This window comes from Mytilus edulis, chromosome 3 (assembly GCF_963676685.1).
Source record: "Mytilus edulis chromosome 3, xbMytEdul2.2, whole genome shotgun sequence".
In the NCBI taxonomy this organism is placed as follows: Eukaryota; Metazoa; Mollusca; class Bivalvia; order Mytilida; family Mytilidae; genus Mytilus; species Mytilus edulis.
In genome coordinates, this window is record NC_092346.1 from 51937358 (window position 1) to 51960898 (window position 23541).

General features: G+C 31.5%; 1 protein-coding gene and 1 pseudogene across 3 annotated transcripts; one reads left to right on the top strand and one right to left on the bottom strand.

Moving 5' to 3' along the window:
- Positions 1-1746: 1746 nt before the first annotated feature.
- LOC139516808 (uncharacterized) lies at positions 1747-17695 on the top strand. Of its 3 annotated transcripts, none has more exons than XM_071307130.1 (5): positions 1747-1839; positions 8238-8406; positions 9481-9713; positions 13059-13125; positions 13946-17695. In XM_071307130.1, exons 2-5 carry the CDS (start codon positions 8238-8240, stop codon positions 14131-14133), a joined length of 657 nt encoding a protein of 218 aa, XP_071163231.1. In that variant the 5' UTR covers positions 1747-1839; the 3' UTR covers positions 14134-17695. The 3 variants fall into 3 exon arrangements, with proteins under 3 accessions (XP_071163231.1, XP_071163229.1, XP_071163232.1); XM_071307128.1 differs by having other exon boundaries at positions 1749-1859; XM_071307131.1 differs by lacking the exon at positions 1747-1839 and adding an exon at positions 1957-2027.
- A 3227-nt stretch (positions 17696-20922) lies between these two features.
- On the bottom strand, positions 20923-23541 carry LOC139515313 (monocarboxylate transporter 14-like; annotated as a pseudogene).

Consider the following 23541-nt stretch of genomic DNA (forward strand, 5'->3'; position numbering starts at 1 on the left):
TTCATATTAGCGATTGCTCAACGTGGAAGTTACGTAACAGGAGGCTTTATTTGTACAAGTACAAATACAAATTTATTTGTATACCTGTAATATTTGTACAATAGTTGGCTAATTGCAGGATAAACATCAATCAGTCATCAATGGCACAGTCATGTATGTAACATTCAATGGTCACCATTAACATCAACCAAGCACCAAACATCCAATAGTCACCAAGCAATGAAAAGTCATTGTAAAATATATGAAATATACAGTTGTCACCGTTTAACCTTAATGAAACATCTATGAAGTAACTTAAAGCATGGTGACTTAAATTTAATACCACCAATGAAATATACGAAACAACTTAGCTAGGAACAATGTTGTACTAGTCATATGAAATTGTATTTGTTCTAATTGTTAAATGATATGACTAGCTATAAGGACCTATAACATGTTCAAAAGTTTACAGCATCTGAGTGTTAATGGTCTCTGAGTTAATGGTATAGGGCGATAGTTTATAGGAACGGGTTTGTCGCCTTATCAAATGCTGGACATACACTTGCATGACGCCAGTTATCTGGGACTTTTCAAAGTTCTTTGATATATTTGGAATACGATAGATTGGCAAGATTGGAGTGATAGATGTCTTTTAGTCTTTCATGATTTTTTCAAGATTAATTCAGCCCAGCTGCTTTGTTAATATTGATGTTGTTTAGTACAAGTACAAATACAAATTTATTTGTATACCTGTTATTTGTACAATAGTTGGCTATTTACAGGATAAACATCAATCAGTCATCAGTGGCACAGTCATGTATGTAACATTCAATGGTCACCATTAACAGCAACCATTTGATTTTCGGGGGAGGGGGGGCTATCATCATCCGGGTTTTTTTCCGGACAACTTTTTTTTACGCCTTCGGCAAAAAACAATCTATTTTTTTTTGGCGACAAGTTAAAAACAAATACAATTTTTTTTTCTTTCAATTTTAGCATTACATATGAACTCCCGGGCTAAAAAACACCTGCTCCCGAAATTCCGGGCTAAAAAACACGAAATCCCGAGGTCCCGAAATTCGAAAAAAAGAATTCCTCACATATAGTAGTCCAAATAATTATGACGTCTTGAAAGGCTATTATATTTTTTTTTCTTTGACGCCTTACTTTGAAGTCTTGAAAGGCTATTAGGCCTATAATTTTTTTCTTTGACGCCTTACTTTGAAGAGGGGGGATAGGAACTTTATCGGGACTCCGGGATCGGGTGTTTTTAAGCTCGGGATTTCGGGATTGACCCTTTCGGGATCCGGGAATCGTTTTTTTCGGATTTCGGGACATCGGGATTTACTTTATTTAAATTCGGGACCTCGGGAATTCGTTTTTTTAAGTCCGGGATTTCGGGATCAGGACCCCTCCTATCCCCCCCTCTTTGAAGTAAGGCGTCAAAGAAAAAAATTATAATAGCCTTTCAAGACGTCATAATTATTTGGACTCGAAGTAAGGCGTCAAAGAAAAAAATTATAATAGCCTTTCAAGACGTCATAATTATTTGGACTACACATATAGTGGAAGCTGAAGGTGAAACAAACAATATTTTTTTTCTCTGGGTCAAAAACAAATTATTTTTTTCTCCCAAAACTGGAAACATACTTTTTTTTCCAAAAAAATACCCCCTCCCCCAGAACCACTTTTAATCGAAAAACATTTGATTCAAAAGTCAAATAATTTTAACATTTTTCTAAACCCAAGTGACGGACAGACGGACATGTGTAGGTATGCGTTATCTCCCTTTCATAGCGTTTTCATTTACACCTTTCCCGCGTATCGATTATTGAAGAAACGAAACTGAAACCAAGCAAGGTAAAACAAAAAAGGAACAGGTAAATAACCAGATTAATGGTTGATGGGTATTGTTGTTATAAAAACATAGTATTCTAAGACGGACAAACTATATTCACAATGTAACTCGTACAAAAGGGAGGTCACGATGACGGTAGTCGTAGAGGATGATATCGGCTAAAAATAATGATATTCTCTTTGGATTTTGAGTCAGTACTGTAGAAACACACACTTGGACTTTTGCACGTCACTAACACTGCCTTTATGTTCAGTGTAAAAACATTTTCTGTCCAGAGGCGGATTTAGGGGTTAAAAGGGGGAGCAGGGGCCTGTGTCCCCCTTTTTGTATGAATTTTTTTGTTATTTATATAGGGAATCACTGAAGCATGGCTGGAGCGGCCTCCTCTTAGGCAGTCAGTGCATACCTGTCAACTCACCCGTTTTTTGCGGGTGACACCCGTTATTTTCACCTCTCACCCGGGAGTTTTTCTTTACCCGGCGGGTCCCGGGAATTTCTAACATTACCCGTTTCACCCGGATTTCTGACCGGAATTGTTTCCGGTATTTAGAAGTAATACGACCTTCGGTTTTATCGGTCTTTTTCAATGTAACCAAAAGTCAAAATGTAGGACTGTTTACCTGAGCTACGTAACGATATTTTATTAGATGAACTTCCACTTTGCACTTCCCCTGAAACTGACATTGGTACATTTTGGGGAGAAATGTCCAAGTTGCATGACATTTTTCTTAACAAGCCAAGATTTTTTGTTTTGTCTAAACTTGCTAAAACATTACTGGTTTTGCCAAACAGCAATGCAGACAGTGAGAGGGCATTTTCTTTAGTAAAGAAAATAGCTACAGAGTTTAGGGCTGATCGTAATAAGGATACACTGTGTGCTCTTCTTTTTTGTAAAATGAATACACATTTGCATTGCTATGAACTGAAACCATGTGCAGTTCTTTTTAAGAATGCCAAGTCTGCTACTATGGAATATAACAATAGTCTGAAATAAACTTGTAAACATGTTCTAACTGTTTCATATACATATTGACTATATAAATTATATGTAAACATATTTTTGTTCTTCAATTGAGCCCGCAAAATGTCGTACGCGTTATGACCTGAGATTTTTTTTCTCAATGCAGGTCATGACCTGACTTTTCATTTTCAGAGGTTGACAGGTATGCAGTGTGAAAGTCCAGATGTTATCATCATTTAAGCTATTTGTAAACATGTGAAAATGTTCAGCGGTTTTTCATTTTTTGCTGTTACACATTTGGTGTATTGTTTATTATAGGCATGCACTGACTACCACAGGCACTTGTCTCAGAATATTTTTTTCCTATACAGTGGAGACTCCGGTGTCCGCACGGCCCTTGTTATCCCGCATTAGCTGATTTCGTCATATCAACACAGTAACACATACAAAATCGTTCTTGTTATTGTTTTATCCTTCCGAAGGGATAAAAAAGAATAAAATTGATAAAAATTTACAAAAAAAAGTTCGAGAGTTAATTAATAATTGAAATCCCGTGATTTACCATATTTGGCCAATTTCCATTCAAAAAAGGGTTTAAAGGAAAGTTGGTGAGCGATTTTTATTCAACACTACATTGCTTTAAACAAAGATTTACGCTTCACCTGTCAATTTCTGTTTATGAGAATTGGCAGGTAATAATCATAGAAAATATACGAATATGCAAAGTACTGTAATTACGGTGACAAGTAATGACCGAAAGGAATATTAGCAATTGAAACGCAGAGAAATTTATCGGGAACAACGTAAAAGTGACTTTCTGTTATGACTGTTGAAATTAACATTGGAGGCAATGAGACGGATATTCGTTTTATTTCTATTGGTAATAAGTTTACTTTAACATAAAATTTTAATTTTTAATTAATAAAAAATATCACAAAAAATCTGATTAACATTCAATAATTGTATATATCTGGTCAGTTTATGACATGTCGGGTGTTTCCGTTCTTACTCAGGTATGTAATTAGGACAAAATCTCCCTCTGTGACAGAGTCGATCTCAACTAATTAACACCCACTTACAGAAAAGTCAGTAACATTTTATGTGTAATTATCGTCTTTCGTCCTCTATCCTTCTAATATAACCTCCTTGATTCAACTGATAAAACCAGCAATTGGATAATATTTTGTGAACACATTCATAACATGATACTTTTATTTCATAAAATCTTCTGTTTATATGGTTTCATCTACTAGATTTTGTGTAATGTGTCCAAAATTAGGAAAACCCCTGTTCTGAGAGTTCCTCCAATGTCCGGTGATTTCGTGCATGCCTTCCAAAAATAGCTTATTTTGAATAAAGTAAAGATTTTATACTACGAAATATTGCTGAGTTTGAACCAAACACACTGCCAAGGACGCAGAGCAAAAATTATTTCAATCTGATATAAATTTGACTTAAACATGTTAAATAAAACAAACTTTATCTGATGATGAAATTTTTTTTATGGAAATTGGTCAAATATGGTAAATCACGGGATTGCAGTTATTTATTAACTGTCGAACTTTTTTTGGTAAATTTTTGTAAATTTTTAGAATATATTTTCCACTGTAATTACTGGGCAAAGTTCATTATAGATAGAGATAATTGTAGCAAGAAGAATGACCAGTAAAGTAAGATTTACAAACACATCATGAACACCAAAACACAATTTTGTCATGAATTTATCTGTGTCCATTGTTTAATATGCACATAGACCAATGTGAGCGACACAGGCTCTGGAGAGCCTCTAGTTTAGTGAAACCACTCTACAGTAGGCATCACAAACGAGTGTTGCAGCAATGTACTCGTCAGTTTTGAACACTTTACAATTCCACTCTGCAGAATCCCTTTTGAAGTTATTGAAACTAGCAATGTCTCAGTGCCATGCTTCATCATGTTCATATGTTGTTTATTTTTACTCTTGCGATGTTTCAGTTTTCGTCCAAAATTTTGGTTGAATGCATACATGTGAGGTTGTTTCATGTTGTCTTTTAACATAATTGATTAGAAATTTTGAAAAAATTAAATAACTTTACTTAGGCCACACCAATTTGATTCCTTGTCCGACAGATCTGCCCGCACCTATTTTTTTCAAAACAGAATTTTTTAATTTTTTTTATATTCCTGCTTCCCGCATCAGGAAATGTAATCATGTCCATTTCCCGCACCGTTTTGTTTTGTAAGTATTATAAAAAGATATCAACATTTGTTTTTAAAATCACAGTCTAACCTGTATATAACGAGTTTAAACATAAAAGCACCCCACCACACTTTGTAAATATCTGTGAGAATATTTGTTTCAGCATGAAACCAATTTATCCATAGCGGGAGTGTTCCGATATAAATTTATAACAGCGGAAATACCTGTAAAGAACAAAACATTGGTTACTTTCCCCGTTACTTATATTCCCTATCAAAATATGTTCGTTGTTAAAATAAAGTACAAAGAACTTCTGAAGGATTTGCCTTCAACTGCAATTATATTGTATGCTAGCGAAACAAAACTATCCATAGCCGCTGCATGTTTATGCACCTGTCCTGATTGATTGAGAGGCCTGTCGTTCAGCAGTTATCGTTTGTTGATGTTGTTCATTGGTATTTTCCCTTTTGGCTATACATGAAATATAAATTAGATCGTTGGTTTTCCTCTTCGAATTGTGTACGCTAATAATTTTGAGTCCTTTATAGCCTGCTGTTTCAGTTTGGTCTGTATCAAAGCCCTATGTTAAAGGCTGTACTTTGACCTGTGTTTGTTATTATCAGGTTGAGAACAACCCTCCCTCAGACAAGGGGTCATTTTACTGATGTAGAAAAGATTAGAAATACCAAGGATTTGTATAGTTCTTCTATACAAAACCTTTGAAAACTTAGAATTTTGTACTCAAAAAGAGGAGAGTAACATCATATTTTAAACAACTTTTTCTAAAAGAGGGGTCCACTTATTTTGAATAATATTAAACTGTTAAAGTAAATGTGTTAACATGGTTCAAGGATTTGTATAGTAATTCTTGCATGGTTAAAGTCTAGGAATATTACAAAATTCTTGGACATGTTTGACCATTTAATACCAGATAGATATATAGTTCTTTGAGAAAATATGAGCCCTTTTGTACAAACAAATTTATTATAACTTATATTGATCCCTCATAAAACATATAAAAGGGATATTTATAACATTAAGGGGTTGTCCCCAAACTGATTATGACTTGGATGGAGAATTGTCTCATTGTCAGTCACACATACATAGACCAGATTTAATTATTTCTTGGTGAACCGGGAAAAAATACTTTAGAAATTAAAGAAATGTCAAAGTACAAGTGATAAATCAAGCTTTAATATTGTCAAAACCTATTATTTTATGTTTACAAAAAAAAATTATAATCGCTCGCCTTTACTTTTCAAGCTTCGCCTCAAAAATTTGCAAATTAAATATCTTTTTATTAAAATTTTCAAATCGCTCGCTCGCCCCAAATTTTGGAGTCCAAAAATCTGTAGAACAAGAAGTTAAATTGGTGTGACCTTAACATTATTATTTTCAATATCAAGTACATCGAAGAATTACGCAACAAAGCATAATTAAGGTTAAAGTTTTATAAATCTGATGTAACAATAACACAATGTAAGTAACTGTAGACACAATATTATTGTTACATTCATAATTAATCAGTTCCCTAACCAACCCTGCATTCCAATAATTAGTCTCCAATGTCACAATAACTTTTTTATTTTTGTTACATTTCAATGTAACAGTAGCCATTGCATTTATTATATATTAAGACACAGAAAATGTTCAAATCATTTACTTAAAGCACAAATCTACATGTATTACTTATATTATTTTAAGTACATAGAAAATTCAATTATAAAACAATGTTAAAATGAACTAAATACCTGGTAAATATATAGGTTTACTTAGTTCATCAGAACAGTATACACAAAATTGTATTGATAAAGATATAATAGAGTTAATTGAATAATTGTAATTATAAGAAACACCTGTTGTCCATGTTGTTGGCTTAATTACACTATGTATACTGCACTGTACTGTTAAACAATCTCCTTCACAATACAGTTTGTGGGTATATAATCATAAGTTACTTTCAGGTAGTTTTGTTATTGTTATACGCAAGTAATTGTCTTTACAGAGAGTAACAATCTTTTAGACTGTTTGTATCTTGCATGTCTGTTTTTCTTCAATGTATTTTGAGCACAAAAACAAATTTGGAATAACTATTTTTTATTTACACTACTTCTTTTTCAATTATCTCAGTTGTTTGGTGCATGCATTACTTCAAAATGTGTTAGCAAAATATACTTAAATACAATAACCATAAGATATGAGATATTTTACACTTGTATTTCAGATGTCTGTAATGCCACCTAAATTATGTCATGGATGTATATATAAGTACAATAAGCATAAGATATTTTACACTTGTACTTCAGATGTCTGTAATGCCACCTAAATTATGTCATGGATGTATAAGTACAATAAGCATAAGATATTTTACACTTGTATTTCAGATGTCTGTAATGCCACCTAAATTATGTCATGGATGTAGAAGTACAATAACCATAAGATACTTTTGTATTTTGCCATTTGATTCCAGGAACTTTCCATTTTGAATTTTCCTTAGAGTTCAGTATTTTTGTGATTTTACTTTATACGAGATATTTTACACTTGTATTTCAGATGTCTGTGATGCAACCAATATGATATATTTTACACCTTGTATTTCAGATGTCTGTGATGCCACCAATATGAAATATTTTACACCAGCTTGTATTTCAGATGTCTGTGATGCCACCAATATGAGATATTTTACACCTTGTACATGTTGTATTTCAGATGTCTGTGATACCACTAATATAAGATATTTTACACCTTGTATTTCAGATGTCTGTGATGCCACCAATATGAAATATTTTACACCTTGTATTTCAGATGTCTGTGATGCCACCAATATGAAATATTTTACACCAACTTGTATTTCAGATGTCTGTGATGCCACTAATATGAAATATTTTACACCTTGTATTTCAGATGTCTGTGATGCAAACAATATGATATATTTTACACCTTGTATTTCAGATGTCTGTGATGCCACCAATATGAAATATTTTACACCAGCTTGTATTTCAGATGTCTGTGATGCCACCAATATGAGATATTTTACACCTTGTACATGTTGTATTTCAGATGTCTGTGATACCGCCAATATAAGATATTTTACACCTTGTATTTCAGATGTCTGTGATGCCACCAATATGATATATTTTACACCTTGTATTTCAGATGTCTGTGATGCCACCAATATGAAATATTTTACACCTTGTATTTCAGATGTCTGTAATGCGACCAATTATGGGAATATGAGGTATTTTACACTTGTATTTCAGATGTCTGTAATGCCACCTAAATTATATCATGGATGTGGAAGAGGTGTGTTTGGTCTTAAACAATGGGATAAACCACTACGTAGACCAAGAGTTTTGATTCCAGATACCCAACAAGGAGAAAATATAAAAAGTCCTGATGCATTAAAAAGTCCAGAGATTAAATGTGGTGGTAGGTACTTGTAGACACTTTGATATCAAATTTAACATGCAGTTTGATGATACATTGAATAAACATAGAGTTACTTCCCTTTGAGTTAGAATGCATTTGTCTATCACATCAAATTATAGCTTTTGATTTGTCCAACTGTCAAAAAAGGTGCACATGCTCTTTTTCAGTCTTATTCTTTTAAGGGCTTAGGCTCCATTGTTAATCTTAAAAGACCTTTCTTTAATAAAAGCAGCAAAAAAAGAGACTAATAGCCACAATAAAATAAAGAAGGATGGATGGTTTAATGTTTGATAATTTGTGTTTTATTAAGGACATGTTGTAGAATGGTTTTAAGATGGGATGCTGCTTTGTATTAAATGTATTAATCTTAAGTTGGATATTCAAAAAGCTTTTCTGAGGGAACTTAACATCCCACACAGAGACATTTTCTACTCATATAGGTAGAGTTATTTTAAGTCCAATTTTAATGTTAACATGCTGTTATTTTTGTCTTGGTTCAGTAATAGGCGATACAATATCCTGCTTACAGTGGCATATTTTTCTGCAATGGATTTTGTTTCAAAGACAGTGGCGGATCCAGAAATTTTCATAAGTGGGGGCCAACTGACTGACCTAAAAGGGGGCCAGCTCCAGTCACGCTTCAATAATTCCCTATATACATGTAAGCAAACAATTTTGTTCCCAAAAAGGGGGCCCCCCTCCTAAATCCACCTCTGAAATAGACAGGCTGTTGCTTTTAAAAAAATAAAGTTGTCAATTCATTATTTTTATCAAGAAGGCTTCCTCATAAGGCTCATTACCTAATATCCATTATTTACATGTCCACATGTCTTTTCAAGGTGTTAGTGTACCCGGTAAGTGTTTTTTTTTTTGCCCTGTGATTTAACTTTTAAAACCATATAGTTAAGAAATTTTATCAAAATTGAGATAAGAGGTAAGCTGCTGTCTCTAGATGTTCTGAAATACAACTAAGCCTACTTCAAAATATTTTAAAAGCCCTGAATTCATTATCCTAGATGTTCTATTAAGATTCTGTCAAGGCACTATCTAATTATGATTTTATTTGTATTATAGACTGGGCTAATTATGCTGACAAAACAGATGAAGTCAATTTAATTCCAAATCAGAATTTAGTAGTGAAATACAGTTATAAAGCTAACGCAGACAGTCCATTAGGAGAACCAGAGCTTACCGTAACACAAAAAGATACGGCTGTCTTTATATCATATCATCAATATAATAATCTGTGGTCCAAAATTAGAAGTTCTGACGGAAGAGTAGGATATGTACCAACGTCATATGTCATGGTAAAGTTATAGTCATATAAGTTATTAAAAATTACCATTGATTTATCAAACACTTATTTTGACGTGCTCCATGCTATTTTGTTGATTGTTTTTTCTGTATCTGTATTTCTCACTTCTGTGTATGGATGAATACATCCCAGATTCCTTTTGGCTATTGTGTGACTGGTTGGTCTGCACACTAGGTAGGTCCACTTGCTGAGGAGTACTGATTTAAACTCCTTGGTTGGAGTGACACACACTACTTAGTCCTCACGATGGTTCCAATCTATTGCAGTGCCCACTGAGATAGAGTTTATGAACTTGTCTGTGTTACTGTTTGGGACTAGAGATATAGGAAGATGTGTTATGAGTGCCAATTAAACAACTCTCCTTCCAAGTCACAATTTATAAAAGTAAATCATTTAAGGTCAAAGTACGGTCTTCAACAAGTAGCCTTACCTCACACTACACAGCAAGCTATAAAGGGCCCCTAAAAATTACTAGTGTAAAACCATTCAATAGGGAAAACCAACAGTCTTAATCTATATAAAAAACGAGAATGGAGAAACCACATTAACAAACTCCATCAACATCAGATTCCTGACTTAGGACAGGTGCAAACAATTGCAGTGGGATTTAACGTTTTAATGGCACCACTATGACTGCTTGTTTGTAGGTCTACAATGTTCTTAGTGATAAAGTTATTAAATGTTGTTGCTCTTAAAATGTTGAATATAATAAAAGTCCCTTTAACATGTTAAACTTTAAAAAAAAAATTTGTAAAGCACTTTTTCAATTTTATGATTCTGTAAATTTGGGTAACAAACTCAAAAGTTAATTAGCTTGCAATTAGGGTCACTGAATACAATATTATTTGTGGATGATACAATGTATGTCATAGATTCATAATGAATTTAAAAGAACGTCCAGGGGGACTTAGTTTCAATTAGCATTTATGCATTCATTGGTTCAATTTTATAATTAAAAAAAAAACATGCAAAGAGGACTTAGTTTAGTATTAATCATGTTAATGCATTCACTTATTAAAAAAATTTCCTTAACATTATAATTTCAAGAAACTTGTGTCGTATGACTTTTGATAAAAGTACATATCTATTTGTCACATACTTATTTTTAAAGTTAAATGGACTTTTATTATATTTGACATTTAAAAGAGTGGGTAGACATTTATGATGAAAAAATACATCATTTAGCGCCCACCTACTCATAGTTTTTGTAAACATCCAATGCATTTTAAAAAAATGATATTTAACTTACAAATTTTATTGCTCTTTTAAAGCTTTGAAGTACGAAATTGGATATTATCAATTCCACTTTAATAATGTTTTTTTTATCAAACCCTGCAAGTTAATTTATTATTTATTTTTATTTTCTATTTAGTTTCAGAGCAATTCATCAAAAATTAAAAAAATTATCAAGTACAAATGTACTTCATTTATTTCCTACAGAAAATAAACATTAAGGTTCATGTGGACCCTATTGCTAAAATGGCCGTATTTTCACCTCAAAATTTACTCTTAGTACAGGCAAACCTGTGCATCTGGAAAAGTTTTAAGGCATAGCATGCCCTAGATAAATAGAATTCAAATGCATTGTATGATTTAGAAAATTCATAACTTAACTGGATTTTGCAGTACACTTTTTTCCGTCCCTGCAGAAGATGATAAAATTAACAAACAGTTGAGTTTACCTTGATATGGTCCACCCAGGTACACAGTTTAAATAACCAATTATTGTCAGGTATCTATTGTCCATCTCATGTCCATGTCAAACAATACAGCTCACTTCAATTATTACCTGTGGGGAAGTTCTCAAACCTGTTTCCCAACTTAGTTTATTTTGGCACCTTTTGGAGGAATGAAAAAAAGTGTACGGCAAAATCCTGGTAAGTTTTTTTTTTTCTAAAACATAAACCATATTTGAAATTTATTTATCTAGGGCATGCTATGCCTGAAATTTTTTACAGATGCGCAGGTTTGTCTGTACTCAGAGTAAATTTTTGAGGTGAAAATACTGCCATTTTAGCCACAGGGTCCACATGAACCTTAAAGAACAAAATATTTTACCAGACACTGGTACACAATATTCCTGATAATTCATTCAATATACTAACAATTCATTAATTATTGTTAAAACAACATCTTTTCAATTTAATTTGTAAGAATTCCAGGAAGACAATGCTTATCTTCTGCTTATTCAAGAAAATCCCTCCAGCATTGGAGCACACACAGCTAGCTGTGTTCCCTTAACAGATCAGTTTACAGAATGTTAACATTTAACATATTCACATTAAAGTTACCGGTAACCCATAGTTAGTTTTTAAAACAGATCCTGCCAAGGAATGTTGCACATGCACACAATTTATTTACATGATAATAAATAATCTTGGTTTATTGTGTATACAGTTAAACAAGTAATTTTTTGACAACATTTTCAATTTTTACTTGACAAACAGATGCTTTAGGTAAAATAAATAAATGTTTATTTTTGATCTCCAATGTGGGATGGTGACCTTGTTTTAAAAGAGATCCGTCATTAGGATAAGATTTGAAAATATAAACATGCTATTACTGATGTTTGAAGAGTTGACTTTTGATGTACTTTTAATGGAGAAGTATGGGGTAAAACAGTAGACTCCTTTGCTTGTGGGTTCCTAAAAAGAAGAAAACACATAAGAAGCAGTAAAATTAGGAACAAATATCTGAGGTAGTATTTGATGAAGTTGAAGTCCAATTTCTTGAAACTAAGTACACAATAACTATGATATGATATTTAGGAGATAACTGTATTGTATTTTAAGCTTCAACAGCATGAATTGGGGATTTGATGGTTGCAAATTAAATTTACTGGCGACGCGTTATGTCCTAATGAAACTAACAGAAAACAATGTTAAAACATGTATTTAAAATCTGTTATTTGCCATCTGCGCTTGCGCGTACGTCCCATAACATCAATTGTCAATTGATGCCATGTAAATAAGTGACGTTATTCAATCAAAATAAACGTTACAAATGTTGTTGCATTAGAATTGTTATTTTAATGCCAAATAAGAGATTTCCCCCCATTTTCCCAGTCCACTGAACATAGAAAATGATACTGGGGACACATCCTTGTTTTTTTATATATTTATATGTTTAGACTAGCTTAGTTTAAACCAATGCTGAAAGGAAATAACAAAATAATCACAATAACAGAATATAATACATTTGTATCAGTAAAGAGAATCAAAAACTTAATTAAAATACAGCAAACATTGCCACATTTGATTTGGTACCAAGATAAAATATCCAAAAAAAATGTACATATTGTACAGTGTAAAGAATTTTTTTATATATATTTTTGTAGGCAATAGAGGAAGAAGTTACATCATTACCATGGATAAAGAAACCTGAGCCTGTCAAACAAGAGGAAGGTATGTTTGTTCAACACCAAGTTTATAAACAGGAAAACTAGGTTTTAAAATTAAAATAGAAGACATGCAGAAATTCTTTCTTGTCAAACAAGAAGAAAGAATGTTTCATCAACAAGAAAATAAGCAGAAAAAATTATTCCATAATTAAAATAGGGTAGAAATTCATACTTGTGCAAATAAGATATTTACCTGTTTGATTTAGAATTAGTAGTAAAGCCATTTTTTTCACAAAGATTTTGACGGAGAAAAATGGGACTAATTTTCTGCCAGAATGGACAGGAAATCGGTTGATTCAGGGTCTGATTTACCAAATTTTAATTGTATATGCATTAATGAGGGGTGTAAAGGGGGATACCTGCACGCGAGAATGTGAAATAAAATTGGCATTTCAAGATGAATGAACAATTAAAAATTTCTTGCACGTTGATCCTTTTGCAGATTTCACGAAACACAGTGGATAATGAACTTTTTTTTTAAGGCTGCACGTGAAATAAAAATGGCAGAACATGTTGCACGAAAATACCCATTTACCACCCTCATTAATGGGTTAGAAGTCAACTAAAAAGAACATGTATTCATAGATCATTGTAAAAGAAAGTAAAGTTTGCAGACATTAAGTGTAAGAATCATGATAGATTCGACTACCATATATCCCACCATCTAATCTCATGTTAATTTTGAATATAAAAATACTGGCAAGCATTATGGTTTAAGTAGAAAATTTAATTGTCTCATGTGGAGTTATAATGTATTACACTTGATACTGTTCTAGAATCTTCATATATTAGTAAAATGCACCATAACTCTGTCTTTTTTCCAGTGCAATTTAAACCCTACAAGTCAGCCTATGCTAAGAATGGCCCTGCAGAAACAGATGCGGAAAAAGAAGATAATTTGAAAAAGTATTACTGTGATGTGTGTCAAAAACAGCTAAATGGACCTCAGCCTTTCATAGCCCACATGAATAGTAAAGCTCACAAAGAGGAGGTTGAAGCCCAACAAGATTAGACAATTCAGACTGTTTTTTTTTAGAATATGAACATTTTCCTCCAGGATAGGAGTTTGTTAAGACTATTGGCAGGGATGTCTTATTAGATATTATGATCTTCGAGAATAATTAATTTTAGCTTTTTCTTATTTTTGCAATTTTAAAAGTTCATTTTGTACATGTATATTAAAGTTAGCTTTTGCTGTATATATTGAAATGTGGTTTTTTTCCCATATATAATCTGTAGATATTGTTCACAAACATTGAGACAGAGTTGTTTATTTGTTATATATGTGAAGTTTGGATGTATTGACTTTTCATAAAAAGAACAAGATATGGTGCCTTGCTTTTTTTCTTCAAACAGGTTCATTAACTGTAACTATTTTTATTTAAACAAGACCTTAGAAAACGAACTGGTAACTTTTAAAATTTGAACCACTGTTATTATTATTATTTGAAAATGATCAAACAGTTTAAAAAAGGAACAAACATTTGAATAAATTTAACTTAAAAAAACTATAGGTAGGTGTTAATATAAGAAAGTTTTATCATATTTTGATGCTTTTTGTGTCAAATTTACCATGCTGTCAATTTTGTCAATTTGTGATTTTTCTCAGATTTAAGAACAATATGCATATTGTTTCAACTTTTTTGTTATAAAAGATTGAAAAAATACATATCTAAGAAATTTGAAAAAAAATTTATATGGGATGTACATGATTCTTGAAAAATCATTTTTTGTACCCCTGACCTATTTTCTAAAAAAAAATTTGCTAAAATGACTGACTTGATTGGTTGAAAAATTTGAAAATTGGATAACTCAAAAACATTTCATTGTAAATACACAATTTTTTCACAGAGTTATGTTTGATTATAATATTTTTAAAATTCATTGACATTTTCAACTTGTATCACATGTTTTTGAAGAAATTCCAGAACGAGATTTCAACAAGAGTGAAACGTCAGAATAATACATCCTTAAAAAAAATGTGTACATCTACTTTCACTGTTGCAAAGTGGTTGGATTTTTCATTAGTGCTATATTTTATCTTATTTACATTTTTGAATATGATCAAACAATGATCAGACTTTGATTTGTGTGATTTATGTGTTTAAACCCTCATCATGTAGCACTCATGCACATATGATGTGTAATAGATTTAATTGCCTTAATATTCTATAATTCATTTGAAAATTGGTGATGGTATTAAGATTTTTGTATAAATAATTGTTGTTTAACATAGGGATGGGTTTATCATTATTATATACCATTTATGATGGCTAAAATATTACTCATTTTGAATATGGATAAAAGCATAGAATTGTTTGAGACTGGAAGTTTTTTTTAGATGTTTGAAATATTTCCAGATGTAGTTGCATAAAATTTCCATTTTAGTGTTTTGGATTAGATAATGTCTTTTATAATTGCTTGATCTCCCCAATAACTTAAAGATGTTAAAGATCTCAATTTGAAAAAAACTATAAGTTTTCTCCAAACCATGACATGTGGAAAGAGTTAAAAGGAGGAGCAATTTATTATTGTCTTCCAAGATCATCGAACGCCTTTTTGTATTTATGTTTACCTAATATTTTGTTTTTTCTCATACATTTTTTTTTATGTTTTCTGTCTCACATTATTTTTGTTTTTGTTTGTATTTTTTATATGCTATTTATTGCTATTTAGGAAATGCATAATAAAATCACATTTTATATGCTGGAATTGTATCACTGCTTTCTAACAAAGTTAAAATGTCTGCATGCTTGTGTGATTATAAAACACATAATTTCAATGACATATGTTAAATAATTTTCCATTATATAGTACATGTATGAAGAGATACCTACTTTATAATTTGACATTCCACACAATTGTTATACTTTTGTTAAGATTCAGTTATGTTTGCTTTATTTTTCCATCCTTTTTTATTCCTAAAATTTATATTGATCCTGCTTATATAAATTTGAGATTGTTATTATTCCATGTATAAAGATACCATTGAAATTGTTTTATTGAAGATCAATATCCTAGATTTCATTCTTTTCCCCCTAAGCTCTGTAAAATTGAACTGGTTTCTGATGTATGTAAATGATTGATATATGATCTGTAAATCATGTGAAATAATTTTTGAACAAATTCTTGGTCATCATAAACTTGTTAAGTTTTACAAATGGAATCACTGGCTGAAGTACAACTACAGGTGCTAATCTTTTATCATATGAAAAAAACTTTGAAGGGTACAGACATAATATTGTGAATTTAAGAATTGCCATTATATTGTGTCAAAACAAAAACACCTGCCATTTGCCGCTTTACAAAGTGGATGTCATAAGCATATCATATCAAGGCAGCTTATATTTATTACCATGAAATATCTTCATTATTCCATCATTATTAAAGATAAAATATATCTTTTTATGTATTGTGGAACGTTAACCGTTCAATACTTTGATAAATGAATATGGATTTGTAGAACATGGGATAAGCCTAAAATGTGCGGGTTAAGACTTGTGTTCCAAAAATTAAATGGCTGGAAGGTCTGGATTTTTTTTAAGAAAGAGGACAGTTTCCTTATTATGTTTATAAAAAAAAGTTGCATTTTACTATCTGACATTGAACAAAGAGACCAATGATTAATATATTTTTCATCAATTCTGTCAGGTTACCTAGCAGTTTAAACTAATAAGTCGAAAATGACTTAACTAAATCACAAATAATATATCGTGGTTAGAGTGACCAGACAGCCTTTTCATTTATTAGTAAAATTAACCTAAATTTTGAAGGTTGGTGATTTAACTATTTTTGAATTTAATGGCCCAAATGATGGCTCCTGTCATACCTCAGATATTACTATATTGATAGACAAGTTAAGACAAGTTAATTATGTGGAACAAACTACCATTTATATTTTGAATGTTACAATTGTTATTTAGTTACCTTATATTGTACTGTTTGTGCCATGATTTGTAGTGTAATTTCCCCCATACATTTGATAAATTTATCACTAGTTTTAGTCCTGTTTGTTTGTTGTCAATTCACTTTTTTTTCTCAGGTAGCCTTAGATCAATTCTTTTGATATTTAAGCAGTGTGACTTGTGACATATAAACATTATGTTTGATGACCAGGATATGGTAAATCCATTTATTCCAATTGCCTAATTATTTGCATTGTATGTACATTTTCATGGTTTCCATAGATTATGCCATTGTATAGATATTGTATATTTTAAATTTGGACAGAAAAGAACAAAACAATCTTTTGTAAATTGCAGATAAAGATGTCAGAACTTCTAAAATAATATTCTATTGATTACAGAAAATGTACTAACCAAATAGTGCTTGTGTAGAAAAAAAACAGTCAAAGATTGACAAAAGTTTGCTGAAAGATTTTTTTTAGGTTATCTTTTCAGGTTTGACCATATGCTTTTTCTTGCAAAATATGTTTAAAGTTTTTGAAATTATAAAATGAAGAAACTTCCATTATACGATGATGCATTAGGCAAATAATTGTAAGATTTTCTAGTCATTAATGTACACAGTAGAAGCTTTTCCTTTTTTGAATTAATAAATTTGATGTTTTTACAGTCTCTGTTTTATTTGAACACAACATTTTCTCATCATTGTCTACAAAAGAGTCATCAGTGAGGCTCGAATAAAAATTTATTAGAAATATCAAATAAAGTACTAAATTGAATAGCATTGAGAACCAAACATTCATAACAGTTTTACCAAATACAGCCATGCTAATCTATTCCTGAGGTAGACAAGCCTTAGTATTTCAAAAATTCTTAATTTTGTTAACAGTTTATCTATAATTATGAACATATCAATGATAACTCAAGTCGACACAGAAGTGCTGACTACTATGCTGCTGATACCCTCAGGAAAATCAATCTCCATCGGCAGTGGCATCCACCCTGTGGTCGTAAATAAACTCATCATAGGATTAATATTTCATATTTACTTCAGACGCCCGTTTTGTCTACAAATGACTCATCAGTGAATATTAGGCCGAAAATAGAAAAACTGGAAGAGCATTGAGTACCAAAATTTCATAAATGTTTTACCTAATACAGCTATGGTAAATTAATCCTGAGGTAGAAAAATCCTTTATTTTAAGACATTGTTTCGAATTAAGGTATTTGTTCGAAGACTACTAAAAGAATCTGTTACATGTACATTATTTCATCATAACTTATCATGTACAGTATCTTATAAATGAGAACTGGGTTCAAAAGTGAAATTTTAGTCTCAGAAGACTGAATATCCTTCCAAAAGTAAATCAAAAGCAAGTGTAATTAAACGGAACAAAGACTTGCTGCCATCAGAGTTTTGCTAAGCTGACATGAGGAGAAGAGTCTACACAATTTTAAAGAAAGAAATGGAATATGTAATAAAGGCAACAGTAGTATACTGATGTTCAATCTTAAGATACAAAAGTGTAGGCAAAAGTTTAAGATGCTATTTGTAAAAACTGATTACGTCCCTATTTAAGCAAATTAACTATTTTTATCTTGATAAAATAGTTTTTAAATCATATAAAAATATATACAAAACTGAAAAATCTGTAGGCAGAAAACTTTGTGTAACTAGTTGACTGCACAGTATATTTCATTATGAATGTGCATTGGTAGTGAACTCCACAGGTATTGGAGACGTATAAATAACGTCAACAGTAGTATACCGCTGTTCAAAACTCACAAATCCATGGACAAAAAACAAAATTGGGGTAACGAGGGAAACGCATTAAATATAAGAGAACAACGACACAACACTGAAATGTAACAGAGAAATGGACTAAGCATTAGACAAAAATCCCACGAGAATCACAAATATAACATCATAAACGTTAGTGTAAATTTCTATTGATGTTGAGTTTACTTGAAATTATTCAATACTGTATGATAAAATTGAGAATGGAATGCATACGCTTCTTAATTCTGATTCTGTTGAATTATATTATTGCTACCATGAATACTACTCCAGTTAGCGTTTATATTGATTTGACTTGATTTTCCATACGACAGTTCTGTGTCAACAATGTCTTGGAATATTTACACTTCTGTGATCAAATGATCATTTTCGTCTATTTGGTCTTTGGGAGGGCAAACGTTTGTTTGGATTTTTTCCAATGAAATGTTAAATTTTTCAACATTGCACATATTATGGGATTGGTCCTCATGATTGCTGCAAAATACTTCCTCTCCAACAACGTCTGTCGAAGGACTTCTCCAGTTGCTTGAGATCAGTGTAAAAACAGCTGCCAGAAGAAATAGAACATCTAAAATATATCCAGAATCAATGTGAAAAAATGACCTTGTTGAAGCCAATCGGCTCTTGTGGTACTCTATCTCAATTCAATAGTAACCATTTAAATAAAAAAAAAAATTCAAAGATTGAAAGTTCTACGCGCTTGAAATATAAATAAAAACATTAAGAAGAACAGCAGCTATTCGAAAACCGACTTAATTTAACTGTTAGTAATAAAAAGAGTGAATGGATCAGAGGTACTTGTCTCAAAATTTGTTTCCCCTACATACCTTAATAAATTTACCGGTATATAGGAAAACTTTGTATTAGAAAAGTGCCTGTGACAAAGCATACATACTTAAAAAGACAGTTATTCTCATTTTAAAAATACTTCAGGGTTAATTTGACGAATAAAATCGTAAACGGCTACCATCAAAAGTTGACGTTTATGTACAGGTTTTTTTAACACTATCACGATGAATAATATGTATTAGATATAAAGCTCTAAAAAAAACTTGACTAACCACACAGAACAAAACTATTCTCGTATGTCCCACCATGATCAAGGATGAATCCTACAAAAAATCAAGTGTTCTTCTAATTTAAATACATGTAATTGGAAAACATTATTAACCGGAATTTACCAAACTCCTATGTGTATTGAAAAATTGGGAAGTTTATTAAACCTGACAATGGCTATATCATCCAAAGAAACAAATGGAAAAGAACTGTCATATACTGATTAATTCATATACTGGCAAATGAAACTAATCAAAATAGTTTGTTTTGTATGATTATAATGCTAATAATTTATAAGGACGTCTTCATACGACTTATCAAAACACTGTGAAGTTAAGGAACACCACTGAAAAGCAAAGCTTCTAAAAAGTTGCGCCAGATACTGTTAAGGCCATTGATGCCTGGGGGATAGAAATACCTTGGTTTTTCATAGGATATTTTCTTTTTATAAATAATTGACGGAAAAACGAGCAGCTTGTTTTGTGTGAGTCACTACTCCAACTTCCGATTATCTATTATAAAGTAATATGACTATAGATATAGGAAGATGTGGGCATGAGTGAGACAACTCTCCATCCAAGTAACAATTTAAAAAATAAACCATTATAGGTTTGAGAATTGTACTATTATGCATATTTTAGGGGCCAGCTGAAGGACACCTACGGGTGCGGGAATTCTCGCTACATTGAAGATCCATTGGTTGCCTTCGGCTTTTGCTCTATGGTCGGGTGGTTGTCGCTTTGACATATTCACCATTTCCTTTCTCAATTTTAAAGTACGGCCTTCAATATATGATCACTTACATTGCGCCAACAGCACTTTAACTTAAGTTTGTAATAAGAAGGATATTATCATAATAAACTTCAGTCAATATCACGTTTCATAATGCGTATACGGAACCTTAATCCTGTCAAGCAATAAAACAAACCAATTGGATAAAAACAAATTTCCAATTTCACAAAATTTCATAAAAAATATAGATCACTTTACTAACTTCTGAGCTTTCAACGAATGAATTTGTCCTTTTATAAATAAAATTTTCTTATATAGTTCTTATAACTCCACCAATGAAAGGCATTGTTCCAACACCACTAGACACGTTTGACACACCAATCAATTCCATGCAAAGTGGGTTTATCATTGTTGACAAACACCAGCATACAGACCAAATACAAGGGCGTAAATTGTCTGACCTTGAAATGTACCGGAAAAGAAGCGTTAACAATCCTATAATTCCAGTAAATCCAAAATTAAGCATCACAGGATCTAAACCATTATGACCAATCGAAAGCCCCGTTAAGATTCTCCCAAAGACCGAACTTATTCCAATGTATGTTATTAGTAAGGCAGCATTTTCTTTAGTGGAGCCTTGCAAAACTGCATAATTTGCAAAGTGTAAAAGCAATATAGAGAATGGAATATTCCAAAGTAAATATTGAAAACTGCAAAACATAAACGCTTTATTCGATAAGATATCAAGATGAAGGAGATTTTTGAAGGTGTATGTTAAATTGTTATAGTTGTGTGAAGTCAACATATCCATGTTTCGTTTCCTATTTAAATATTTTTTGTGTTTGTTTTCAGTATTCCTATTACTATATGATTGCTGGCCAATGCACCGAGCACAAGAAAAGCACCTGACAGCCCGTACTGATTTAGTAATGCTTGTATTAGTGGTCCAGCGACAAACATGCCTATTCCAGCACCGGTAGCTACGACAGCCAATGCTAGTCCTCGCTTCTTATGGAAGAAATATCCTATTACGACAAACGGAGGAGTTGCAACGAAGCCTAAAACCATTCCTGAAAAGACACGTGTAGTTATTTAAATGGAAAATATTATTCATGGAGTTATTTTTGAATTGGAAATGACCAGTTAAATCATTAGATTTCAACATCAATTGATCATAATAAACAATATCAAAGACAACTGTACTGAACTTTCACCAATTTTTTTTTAATTAACTTTCTACAAAAGATAACTCATCATAGCGGTATGTTTATAACAAATTTAATATAATATACAGAAGTAAGATAAAATAAAGCAACGTTTGAAATATATATTTGGTAATGTTTTGTAGTTTAACAAGATTCAATGAAAGGAAGAGTTTTATAAATCATAGGTATTAAGAGCATTGTAAAAAAAAAGCTGCAGTATTTAATTTTAAAAAGAACTCATTTGATATGCCTTTTGAAGGATACCATCCAAAGGCAGACGTTTAATTGTTAGTGTAATAACATTCCGACATTACATTCCGAACAGAAACAACATTTATTCAATGACAAATAAATACCTTAACACATTTAAATTCGATTTTTTCAATTGTTTTTATTCAAATACCTGCTATAATTCCATATGTAATAAGAATGTAGTTCAAATTGTGACAGACAAAAAAGCTGGAGACAAATCCAATAAACAATGCCATGCCTCCAACTATCATTGTTATTCGACAATTGAAAAAGTGTTTCAGCATGCTGGCAAACGGACCTTAAAAAATAAAAATACAACTTATAGAAAAACATACATAATCATTTCCCATTTTAATCATATATAAGGCAAACCAAGATCCAACCCAAGATTGTTTTTATTAAACAATTTGAACATGAAAACGAAGTTTATTGTTCGTGACCTTGATAAACAATCAACAAAGAATCATAACGCAAGTTTCCATTAAGTGAAATAATAGAGCGATGTTAATTGATTTATATTATATAGATTCCATATGTGTTCATATTTGTGATTAAACTTTGTCAAACGCAACCGTATTAGATGAAGGGTTTAGGAACCCAATATTTCAATAGCAGTACATTTCTGAAGATATGAATAAAGAAAAAGATTTTCTATGTACAGTTGTTTTATAATTTACAATTTAATAATTATTCATTCAAGTATATGTATACAAAACTAGTTCATCATTTTGTTAATTTGAAGGCTCACAAGACTTTAATAAAACAAAATGTATTTGTTTAATATATAAGCCAATGATAGCTACATTGAATGCTCACATCAATGCAAGAAAATATTTTGCTTTGATATTCGTAAATGACTATGTACCTGTGAGAGACAAGAGACTGATATATATAGAACCAATTAGTGCTGTGTATGCATTATCCTCCTCAAACCTTTCAAGTAAAGCAACATGGATAACACCAGCCCCGTAGATAAGTATTCCTGTTATGATACCACTAATACATGCTGCTACCATAATCACCCATGCCCATCCTTGATCTAAATCTTTGTTCTTCTCTACGTTGTATTTTGAATTCATTACAGGTAACCCTAAAATCAGAAAGAAAAATTTAGTAATATTACACAAATTAGTATTAACTTGTTATTTTTTTCAAGTAATATTAAACAAATTGTTATTTTTCTAAAACGCTTTATAAAAGTTATTGTTCATTATATTGAACGAGTTCATAAGGTTAGCAAAACCTGTTAAGTATCATCGTTATCGTTTTTCTACAATAGTAACAACATTAAGGAGATACAAAAGATGTATGACAAAACCATTAGAGTGCATATTTTTCTTACGAAAACGATTCAATGAGTTCAGCGAGCACACATTTAGACCATTTGTGTTTTACATACTTTTGCAAAGTTTACATAAACTTTGACACACTATACACTCGCTGATAAAAGTCTGCAATTTGTCGATCGTCAT